Source organism: Bos indicus, chromosome 8 (genome assembly GCF_029378745.1).
Source record: "Bos indicus isolate NIAB-ARS_2022 breed Sahiwal x Tharparkar chromosome 8, NIAB-ARS_B.indTharparkar_mat_pri_1.0, whole genome shotgun sequence".
In the NCBI taxonomy this organism is placed as follows: domain Eukaryota; kingdom Metazoa; phylum Chordata; class Mammalia; order Artiodactyla; family Bovidae; genus Bos; species Bos indicus.
This window is the reverse complement of record NC_091767.1, coordinates 76,559,612-76,571,631: the sequence shown is the minus strand read 5'-3', so window position 1 is coordinate 76,571,631 and position 12,020 is coordinate 76,559,612. Positions and strand designations below refer to the sequence as shown.

Below are 12,020 nucleotides of genomic sequence, written 5' to 3'. Positions count from 1 at the left end.
TTGAGGCTTCTGGTATAAAGAGACCCCACACCAAACCCTCAAACATGACAGCCTGGTTTAGGTCAGTGTGTTAAACTCTGGTGAGAAACTAGTACTGGATCTTGTTCCCCCAATCTGATTTTGACCAATACTTGTAGAAAACACAATACAATAAATTAATGTAATTTCTGCACCTATGATGGCCCAGTAACAAAGATTATACATTCTAGCAAGTCCATAGACCACACCTTGACTGGATTTGTTTAGATTTTTAACACATTAAAAATGTGGTAAAAAGTCCACTTGCCAATGCAGGAGACGCAAGAGATGTGCTTGCGATCCCTGGGTTGGGAGGATCTCCTGGAGGAGAGCATGGCAACCCACTCCAGCATTCTTGCCTGGAGAATCCCATGGACAGAGAAGCCTGGCGGGCTACAATCCATGAGGTCACAAAGAGTCGGACATGACTGAGCAACTGAGCATAGCACACACAAAAATGTTAAACAACAGTATTTACAATATTTTAGGATAGTCTTTGTAAGTGTCAATTCACAGTGTGGACCAGTTTTGGGATGCAAGTTTGTGTATGGTAAACAGATTATTCTTTCAACCCTGAGACTATATAACTTCATTTCGAGATGGCATCAAAAGTCTGTATTTCAAGTGCTTTCTTGAGGTGTGGACCATAACATCCTACTGACCTTTGTAGAAGGCCCTGCTCACATATTTGTGCCCTATTGTTCTCCACATGTGTGAAAGTTGTTGTGATTAATAAATCACAACTTGTGTAACAGCTCTAAGGAAGCTAGTTGATTTTTCTTTACTCTTCAGTTGGTACTAAAAATATAACTGCTATCTTGTGGGAGAATCAATGAAATTTTGACGTTAAAAAGAAGTCTTTATATTAATACTTGAAATCCTTGGTAACCACTTCTCTGTGTAGACCTTGAAGGATTAGGGTGAAAGTCAACTAATTCTACTATGTTTGAAGAATCTCTAAAAATAGAACTAGGTGTCTTGCCCGAGACTCACTGTTAGTTTCTAGAACCTAGGTTTTCCATGAGCGAAAGCAGTGCCTCGTTTTTTGATTCAGTAACAGTGTGCTAGACACCGGCTTAGGTAGACACTAAGAGTGTGAATAATGGCCTCTACTATCAGAAACCTCAGGAGGAAACCAATGGAAGGTCTGAGTCATTCACCAGAGTTCTAGGGGCTAGAGGTGTGGGGTAGAACCAGAGATCACCCCTAAGCTCATTCGCTGAAGTGAGGTGTGTGGGACTGGCTGCTGGACTTCTACACTCTTGCATTACTGATTCCCGAACAAACTTTTCCAACTCTTGACACTGGGCCCAGGTGGTCTTTTTGTTTAGGCACGTACTGGGCTTCATGCACAAAAATGAGACTGATAGGAATTTCCGTGACTTAAAAGCATTGTCATGCTTTCCAGGGAGGAGTGGAACAGAGCAGAACATGAAGATGTAAACTGGCTTCCTTGGCACGAGGAAGCAACACAGAGCATCTAGAGATGATGAGATTGGCGGACAGCCTGCAGATTCTGTTTCTGTTTCAGATTCTGGGCAGTTTCTGTTCTCTAGGCTGGAAAAATCTTTGATCTTTCTGACTTAGGAATAGACAATTCACAGGGAAAAATTGGCATTTTTTTTTTTCTTGAGAAAAAAATGTACCTTCTGGATACAGATACAATTTTTGCACTCTTCCCAGGGATGGGGGAGCCTCGTGGGCTGCCATATATGGGGTCGCACAGAATCGGACACGACTGATGCGACTTAGCAGCAGGAGCAGCAGCATATTGGGAAAAGTTCTCTAGACCAGTGCTCCTCAAACTTGAATGAGCCTATGAATAACTGAGAGATCTTGCTGAAGTGTAGGTTAGGTTCACTTGGTCTAGGACAGTGCCTGGAATTCTGTGTTTCTAACAAGCTCCCTCCTAAGTCATGCTGAGTTTGCTATAATATTGCTGGACTGAGAGTGGTGCTCTGAGGAGCACAGACCTGGAATCCACGTGGAAGCCTAGACCCATGGGAACTGGCCTCATCTGCTTTGGTGGGAGGCATTGATCCCTGTTTCTGATGGAGTTGTATTATCCAGTCACTACATTGTCTGCAGTGGTGTTTCCTTCTCTCAAGGTTCTTAAGTAGTCAGAGATATTGCTTTAGAGTATATATTGGTTGCTGTGCTTAATCATTAAAAAAAATCTTTGTTGTGCTTTGGAGTACTACTTCTTCAGGGCACAGTAGCTGTCTTGCACAATCAAGGCCTGTTCAATCGCCCATCATTACAAGGCATTGCCTTAACCCACAGGTCTTGTGTGTCTCGCATATGTTGGGGGTAGTCCACCATAGTAAATTCTGCTGCGGAGAGCTTGGCAATCTAATCATAGAATGATGAACTTGTGTTATGTTCAGTGACTTGATCCTGCAGCTGCATCTAAGATGGACAGGTTGCAGAATAAATCTTTGAAAGGTACTATATCCATTGATTATATTCTGGACATCAAATGTAGCTGTCATCAGATATAGCTTGTGATTTGAGCCTCCTGATTTAAAAACTATTACAGAAATCTATCCATTTTGACGTTTTGTCCCTTTTGAGCTACATCAAATGGGTTCTGTTAGAAAGAAAGAAAAGGTTAAAAGCTCATCCAAATTTATACTCAAAAGTGATTTCAGGAAAATTGAGGCTTCACATCACAGTATGTGCTTATAAGCACTAATCCTTTGTTCAGTGCACTGCATCCCAGGCCAATGAATGACTTCTTCATCTGGTGGTAGTGGTTTCTAATGAAAAAATAATCATGTAGCATAGACCAAACCAATCTTCCGAAATTGTTTTAAAGTGGATTGGAAGAGTGGCTCACTTAAGGTCTCTGATTTCTTCATTAATTTTTGTAGGTCACATTCCACCCCCACAACACTCCATGGGTCTGTCAGCGACTTTGATTGAAGCAGAAAGTTATCAAATATCCTGATGAGGGCTTGGAAGAGTCCTTGCTATTAAGGAGTTTTGTTGTAATGGTATTTATCTTAATCAGATTTGGCGGATACGTCTCTTACTCATAGAACTTTAGAGGGAAAAATCATCTAGCCAATTTAGAATCTAGTCCAACCAACTCATTTTACTGATGTGGAGACAGCTGGGAAGTTTGCTCAAGGTCACCCAGACCTGTCTCTGAATCCCAGTCCTGGTCTTCCCCCCAAACCCTGGTCTACCACACGCTTTTGAATGTTGATTTATGGATGTGATGTGTCTGTGAGGCCTGAGGCAGCAGGTTTTCCACCTTCCCTGATGGGAATTGGGGTGGTTCCACTGATAAATTCATTGCATTTCCTTACCATCTAGACCTTGTGTTCTAGCAGAGTCCCAGTAGGTTCACCAGTGCTCTAGAGAGGCAAAATGACACAGAGCCCAGATTCTGCAGCCTGGTGGTCTAGGTCAAATCCTGCTTTGCTCCGTACATATTTTGTGACTTTGGGCAAGCCACTTAACCTCTCTTTAGATTTAAAATGGGGACCTTCCTTGTAAGGCTATTGTGAAGAGTGAATGAATGAATACTACAGAGCAGCTGGAGCAAGCAGCCAGATGTGTAGTATGTGGAATTGTGTGTGGTTTTGCAAACTATGGGTCTCTACTAGACACTGAGCTGTGAAATCAGTGTTCTAAATCATTAAAAGCATTCTAGAAAGTAAATGGCAATACTAGAATTAAATAGTCAAGTGTGCTGCATCTATGCAGGGCATTGTTTGGTGTTCTTTTGGTTCCTTTTTTGGTGTCCCTTTGGTTTCGTGTGTGTGTATGTGTGTGTGTGTAAAATGGCTCACAGTGTGAAAATGAATTTCTCACTGTGGATTGCACTCAAGAGTTCGGAAGCCCAGCTCCAGAGATTGGAACGAGTGAATTGATTTCTGTACCTGCAGCCCTATCGGAGTGAATGAGGCACATGTTAGACATGAGTGTACAAGGCAAGCTCTGACTGAAACATAAACGTGCTTCTTTTGCAGAGGGAGACCAAAGGGCAGTTTCTTATTGACCACATCTGCAACTACTACAGTTTGCTGGAGAAGGACTACTTTGGTATTCGTTATGTGGACCCAGAGAAGCAGCGGGTAAGAGTTGACCACCATCTAGATCCATTTTGGGGAGGCATTCAGCCTTTGAGGGTGCTGAATAGGTTCTTCTTAGAGCAATTGTGATACATTTGATCTCATAATTATTGATCACATGGTTATTGACCAGCCCGGGGCATGTGTATATATGTCTCTGTGTGTATAAGAGTATATAAGAGTTTGGCACTGTTCTCACTGGGCTTATTGAGGCGGGGGAACGGAAATTTAACCGTAAGCCTTTCCAGAAAGCTGCTCCCACCTGACTGAAGAGAGAATGTTCTTGTGCCCTTTGAACCTAGAGTTTGCCGAAGCTTCTCAGACAGTCATTACATAAAAATCTCATTATAGAGAAAAAGCCACCTTTCACTATAAAAAGCCATTGTTAGAGCAGGGAACAAGGAGGTGATTGCCTGATGGGCATGAGGTTTTCTTTTAGGGTGGTGAAAATGTTTGACACTTGATAGAAGTGATAGATATACACCATTTTGAGTGTTTTAAATACCACCTAAAATGTATACTTTAAAATGTTATGTTAGTGACTATTGCCTCAATTAAAAAAAAAAAAAACTTTGGCAGATAATGGGTAAAGTTGCTTTGAAAAGTGTTAGTTGTTCAGTTGTGTCTGACTCTTTGTGACCCCATGGACAGTAGCCTACCAGGCTCCTCTGTGCATGGGATTCTCCAGGCAGGAATACTGGAGTGGGCTGCCACTTCCTCCTTCAGGGGATCTTCCTGAGACAGGGATCGAACTTGGGTCTCCTGCATTGCAAGCAGATTCTTTACCATCTGAGCCACCAGAGAAGCCCAAAAGTTATTTTGAAGCTTTCTCCTTAGGAACCACCAAATTTGACAGCCCCCACTGTATGTCTTGGAGTAGGAAATGGCAACCCACTCCAGTATTCTTGCCTGGAGAATCCCATGAACAGAGGAGCCTGTCAGGCTACAGTCCATGGGGTCACAAAGAGTCGGACACTACTGAGTGACTGAGTATATTGTATTCCTATTCCTAGACACATGTATCCTTCCTGGCCTCTGTTGGTGCATGAGTAGTCTTGCTTTTTGAGCGGGAGTACCAGTCTAAGAGTGTTCAGATATGACATCTGCCAAACTCACAGTGATATGTGTCCCTCACATTGAAAAGACCCCAGGAATCTCCATCCCGGCTCCTACCACCTAGAGCTTCTCATTCCTGCATGGGTCCCAGCTATGCATAAAAAGGCCCTGTATCTGCTCCAGTCTCTGTTCTTACCCTGCTCTATTGATAAGCATGGCAGTGTGTGAAGGGATCAGCTGGGGGTGACTACCCTTTTTAATTTGCTCTCCTCCTTACCGGTGGCCCTGGTCATTTTCCTATTTCTTTTTCCCCTCCTGCTTCTTGGTTTTGTGTTAACTGACCTTATACAGTGAGGGAGAGGCTCACAGAGTGTATTTTTGTAAAGGAGGAGGATATTGAAGGGATAGATTAGTTTTCTGAAACATGGAGAATCTTATTTGCATTTCAGTAGAACCTAACCTTCTATAAAGGAATATAAGGCAGTGGCTCAGAAGAAGGAGGTTTTGGTTTCCTGTAGCACTTGCAGGAACCCTTGAATGAACCAAGTATTTACCTGAGTAAGAGGAAGGTGGCAGGACACTGTGAGGATGTGGGACTGCTGAGATCACGGAGGGGATTGTATGGTGTTTACTGTTGAGTACCAGTGACTCCCAGACTAGCCCTGCAACTAAATCAGTTTAGGTGTTTGCTAAAATCGATTAGTATGGACCTTATTCTAGACCTCCTGAATCAGAATTCCTGGGGCCAGGGCCAGGAATAGGTATTTTAATTCATCTTGATTCTAATTTTGATGCAGCCATCCTAGCTTTGACTTCTGTTGGAGACTATGGCATAAAGATATTCATAGACATAATTTCTTATGACCTGTGAAGATATTACTCTTGTATGGGGAGAGTTCGAACCTATGTCTCTTGCAACTCCTGCATTGGCAGGTGGATTCTTTACCACTAGCGCCACCTGGGAAGCCCCATGGAGAGAGAAACTGGCTCAAAAACATTGTTACTTGCCCAAGACCCTATGGGTAACGAGTGATGAAGTAAGTACTTGAATTTAGAATTATGGTTCAGAGTTCCCCTGGCCACACAGACACTATGAACAACATCAGTCATCTAACCACTGCTGAAAATGATTTTTATACAAAATTAACAGCCTACCTGCAGAAGTAATTCTAGCTACCATTAGTTGAGCATTTATCATATGTGAGGAATTTTACTCATATGGTCTTTAGTCTTCCCCCCAGAAGGGGGAAACTGAGGCCCAGAGATACAGTTATGACTAGTAATTGTGGAAGGAAGAATGGTATTTAAAACCACACTATTTCCATTTTATCTCTCAAGTGAAAATTTGAAACACAGCCTAGATTAGGAACCTGTGAATCCTTTTTGTAAAGGGCTATACAGAAAGTATTTCCAGCTTTGTGACTGATAAAACTTCTGTTGCAGTTCTTAGTAATTAAATTGTAATGGCAAGTGGCCATAGACAGTACCTAAATTAGTGGATGTGTGTGTGTTCCAGTAGAACTTTTTCTCCAATGAAAGTATTTCACAAAAAAGACAGTTGGCCATAGTTTGCTGACCCTTGGCCTAGACAATAACTGGATATCACTTAAATGCATAAGCCTTTTTTGTCCCTCTTAACCCTGTCACTGGGGAGATTCTGGATAAAACATTAATAAGTAAAATCTTTCAAATTGGACTCAGATATAAATATGAATTAATGTTATTAAATATACAAAGATAAATACAGAAATAAATAAGTATGTGTATTAAGGTGGATAGCTAGTATGCATACATATATTTCCAAGTTCCATCCACGGAGCTGGCTTAGAGGCAATGATACCACAGTAGTAATGAGCACACCTAGCTCTCAGATCTTGGTTTCAAATACCATGTTAATGAAAGGAAGAAGAGCTTCTTGCAGAAATGGCTGATTCTAGAGCCAGCATAGGGAAATAACAAGGTGAGCCTGGAGCATCATGTGGCACCAGGAAATTTGAAAAAAAAAAAACTCAAAGAACCAAAATGTAGAGCACTAGGAAAGGCACTGAGCCAACATGAAAGAACTGCCAATGACCGGAACTGAAACAACGGAAGTGACCAAAACAGTAATAGTACTGAATTATAATCCATAGAATAAAATAAATATTCATGAGTTCATACTGATATAAATAAATAACTGAATAGATAAATAAGAGGAGGAGAAGTGGTAGCTCTTCCTTACAGAGCAGTTCCAGTTAATAAATATAGAGAGAATGAGAGAAATAAAAAGCCATTATTAGAGTGCCAAAATAATAATTGCTGTGGGCAAGATCCATTGACGAATGCTAAAATTAGTGGACAAAAGTTTGAGGAGAATCAAGATATTTGTGCAGTCTCAAGGTATCCTCTCCCCCAACCCACTCTCAGCCTGGTATTTTTTAATTACAAGAGGAAAAAGAAAAGCTTTATAGTGGAGAAACTTGGCAGACATCACTTTAACCAAGCAATCAGGATTAACATCAGCAATAAAAACCCTTACCAACATCATGGACTCCCAGATACCAAGCACTGAGAAGGGCACTGTCTCTCTGTGGTATTCTTTGCAATAATGCATGATTTCATTCGAATCTTGAGGGAACATCAGACAAACTAAAGGAAGAGACTTTCTCCAAAACAATTCACCCACACCCTTCAAGAATGTTCAGGTCATGAAGGACAAGGAGAGATCGGGAAACTCTCACAGATTAGAGAGCTACATCAACTAAGACAACGTGGAATCCTGGACTGGATACTGGAACAGAGAAAAGTGTAGGAGTGGGAAAACTGGTGAACTCCAGGTTAAGTCTGTAGCTTAGTTAATAGTATTGGGTTAATATTAGTTTCCTAATTTTGGCAATTGCTCTATGGCTGTATAAGATGCTAACACTATGGAAAGATGAGGCACCTTTTCTGTATGTCTAAAATTATTCTTTTAACTTGAAGTTTATGGGTTATGTGTTTACTGTTCTTTGTATTTTGATGTGACTTAGCTTAATTTTTAATGTTCAGATTCAGGTAATAGATTAGTGGAAAAAATAAGGGCCACTCCAAAACAAAACCATCTTCTCTGATGTATTCACTAAACTGCTTAGAGGGTTGCCTGAATAGTTCTGTTTTTCCTGTAATTTAGCTGTTATTGCCTTTTGATTTTTGAGGATGCAATGTGAGTGTAACTTCCACATGGATTGCAGAGTAGTTACTATACAAAATTGTATGAAATTTGTACTCAGAAAGAGGCTTGGACTTTTTACTTAGAAAGATGCTTGGACTTTGTAATCACATGGATGCAAATTAAATCCCATCTCTGTTGGTTAATAAGTGTGATCTTGACCAAGTTATGAGCTTCTCTGAGTCTTAGTCCTGATTATTAATATAGATAACAACACCTACATATGAAATTGATATCAGAATTAGATATGTAAATGCTTAATAAATGATATATATGGAGTACATAGCATGTGTTATTTTTATTATTGATATTATTACTATTACTATGCATTAGCTGGGCTTCCCAGATGGAGCTAGTGTTAAAGAAATCGCCTACCAATGCAGGAGACATAAGAGACGTGGGTTCAAGCCCTCCGTCGGGAAGATCCCGTGGAGGATGGCATGGCAACCCACTCCAGTATTCTTGCCTGGAGAATCCTATGGACAGAGGATCCTGGCAGGCTACAGTCCATAGGGTCACAGAGAGTCAGACATGACTGAAGTGACTTAGCATCCTTGTACACATGCATTAGCTAGGTCTAGGTGAGGCAATTACATGAGGAAATACAGCCATGATTGGCAAGTTTAAACCTGGAAATGTTAACGATAACTTCTTTCAAAGGCAGGATGGCCATTATTATGATCTTTCGGGAGAGAAGAGGGAGGAAGAGAACCTTGGATAATTAGAAAAAGGGCTCAAAGACACAGCGATATGCTGATATGAGAGTCTTAAGCAGAGATTAGTTGACAAATGTTAGTTTGGTTTTTGTTTGTTTGTTTTTAACCAGCTCGTGTGCTTTTTCTCCATGGAAAATATTGAATTATTTAGATAGAAAGCTAATCAAGAAAAAATCGAGTTAGTTAGAAAGGCTGATGTGGAACTTATTCTGTTGTGGGAGTTGGTGGTTTGCCTACAGCTCTTCACAATTTGATTTACAGTACACTATTGTGGAATATTAAATATTTAGCGCTATTACACTTGGAATACCATATGTGTGACAAGATGTCTTGTGTCCCATATGCTGTGAGAGTGGTGAGGACTGAATCAGTAAGTGATGACTACCTTTACTATTTAATAGCAAAGGCCCAGAATTTCCATTATTTTAAAATATTGATGTAAGAAGGGACAAACTGAATACTGGCCAATAAAATCCTCTCTAATGCCCGCCGAATTTATCTTCTAAAGAACTCATATAATCTTAGTTGCCTAAGACTAGGAAGAAAGTGAGTAGTAGTCTCCTCATTTACTGAAAGAGAAAGCTGAGGCTACAAGTGTGGAAGTCTTGGGAGAAATAATTCCAGAAGAAAAAGATCTTATTTGGCTTATCCAAGTATTTTTTTCTTAAATGCAATCTTTCTACTACTTCTGCTCAGGTGCTGAGGTAACTTCTCTTTAGAAAGAAGTTTTGAAATAATTAGTTGGGTTTCATATTTCTAGTTCTGTGGCTTTGATTTGTTATGTTCATCCTCTGGATTTTCCTGCTTACTCTTCCACACTTCCCCTTTCCCCAAACCCAGCTAGGGAAGTCACCCCCACTGCTTTAGAGCTAAGGACGTGCCCCAGCCCTAGCCAGCCAGAGGAGGATTTATACCAGGACTTTGATGTAGGTAGTTCGTTTATAGACTTCAGGGAGACTGAACCCAATGCTTTTGATGTTTAACTTCCCTCTCTCTAAGCATCTGTTTAACCCACTTACATGAGTGCCATTGACTTTTCTAACTTAAGGGATATTCTGAAACATACCCAAGGACAGCAAATTTACTTTGTAAAATCACACCTCTGGGGCAGTCTCTGCAAGCACCCTTGTTTTAGGGCACTCTGTGTCATGTGGCCACTGGATGTCCTTTCTGATAGGATGACCTAGGAAATCATGGATGCAGGGACATGCTGAACTTCCTCCAAATGTAATTACAGCCTTGAGGTTTTTGTGTTGGCAGCCAGAAAGAACTAGTGAGCCTGTCAGTGAGTTTTGTTGACAATGGGAAAAGACCTTGCCTATGTTAGAGCAATTTGCTTTTGTTGGAGGTACCTTTGGGGGAGGACATGGAATGGAAAAAGAAACAGGCCCAGTGATTTGAAATTTCACTCTGGGGATGGTGCCAGGAAGCTAGATAGCATTATGTCCCACCAGCTGCTCCTTCCATTGAAAGGCTGCTTTCTGCTCCTGGGGAAATTGCTTCACAGATGCTTGAAACTAGGAATGAGAGGGGCACCTGAGATCTAGGACATCCCTAAACTGAAGAGGAGGGCTGTCCTTCTGCCTCAAGTCATTGGTCATGAATTGGTCTGCTTAATGAGTCCTCTTTAAAAAAAAAAAAAAACATTTTTTAAATTAGAGGATAATTACTTTACAATATTGTGATGGTTTTTGCCTTACATCAGCATGAATAGAAATTAGATATACATGTGTCCCCGCCCTGTGGAACCCCCCTCCCATCTCCTTCCAATCCCACCCCTCTAGGTTGTCACAGAGCAAATGATTCCTCTTTTATTTTTAAGTATCAGGGGTATCAAAAATCAAGATTACTTGGATGTCTGTTTTACGAGAGGTATGGACAAGTAGGAATCAGTGAACTAAAATGGACTGGAATGGGTGAATTTAACTCAGATGACCATTATATCTACTACTGTGCACAGGAATCCCTCAGAAGAAATGGAGTAGCCATCATGGTCAACAAGAGTCCGAAATGCAGTACTTGGATGCAATCTCAAAAACGACAGAATGATCTCTGTTCGTTTCCAAGGCAAACCATTCAATATCACAGTAATCCAAGTCTATGCCCTAAACAGTAACGCTGAAGAAGCTGAAGTTGAATGGTTCTATAAAGACCTACAAGACCCTTTAGAACTAACACCGAGAAAAGATGTCCTTTTCATTACAGGGGACTGGAATGCAAAAGTAGGAAGTCAAGAAACACCTGGGGTAACCGGCAAATTTGGCCTTGGAATACAGAATGAAGCAGGGCAAAGGCTAATAGAGTTTTGCCAAGAAAATGCACTGGTCATAGCAAACACCCTCTTCCAACAACACAAGAGAAGACTGTACACATGGACATCACCAGATGGTCAACACTGAAATCAGATTGATTATATTCTTCGCAGCCAAAGATGGAGAAGCTCTATACAGTCAGCAAAAACAAGACCAGGAGCTGACTGTGGCTCAGATCATGAACTCCTTATTGCCAAATGAAGACTTAAATTGAAGAAAGTAGTGTAAACCACTAGACCATTCAGGTATGACCTAAATCAAATCCCTTATGATTATACAATGGAAGTGAGAAATAGATTTAAGGGACTAGATCTGATAGACAGAATGCCTGATGAACTATGGACGGAGGTTTGTGACACTGTACAGGAGACAGGGATCAAGACCATCCCCATGGAAAAGAAATGCAAAAAAGCAAAATGGCTGTCTGGGGAGGCCTTACAAACAGCTGTGAAAAGAAGAGAAGCGAAAAGCAAAGGAGAAAAGGAAAGATATAAACATCTGAATGCAGAGTTCCAAAGAATATCAAGGAGAGATAAGAAACCCTTCCTCAGCAATCAATGCAAAGAAATCCAGGAAAACAATAGAATGGGAAAGACTAGCGATCTCTTCAAGAAAATTAGAGATACCAAGGGAACATTTCCTGTAAAGA

General features: G+C 40.9%; 1 protein-coding gene across 2 annotated transcripts in view; it reads left to right on the top strand.

Annotated features, from left to right (window-relative positions):
* FRMD3 (FERM domain containing 3) overlaps positions 1-12,020 on the top strand; it is a 351,285-nt gene that overhangs the window by 156,695 nt on the left and 182,570 nt on the right. For both annotated transcript variants that reach the window (XM_070795032.1, XM_019966466.2), the window contains exon 2: positions 3,999-4,103. In XM_070795032.1, coding sequence (XP_070651133.1) covers positions 3,999-4,103 — 105 coding nt within the window. The remainder of the gene's footprint in view (positions 1-3,998; positions 4,104-12,020) is intronic.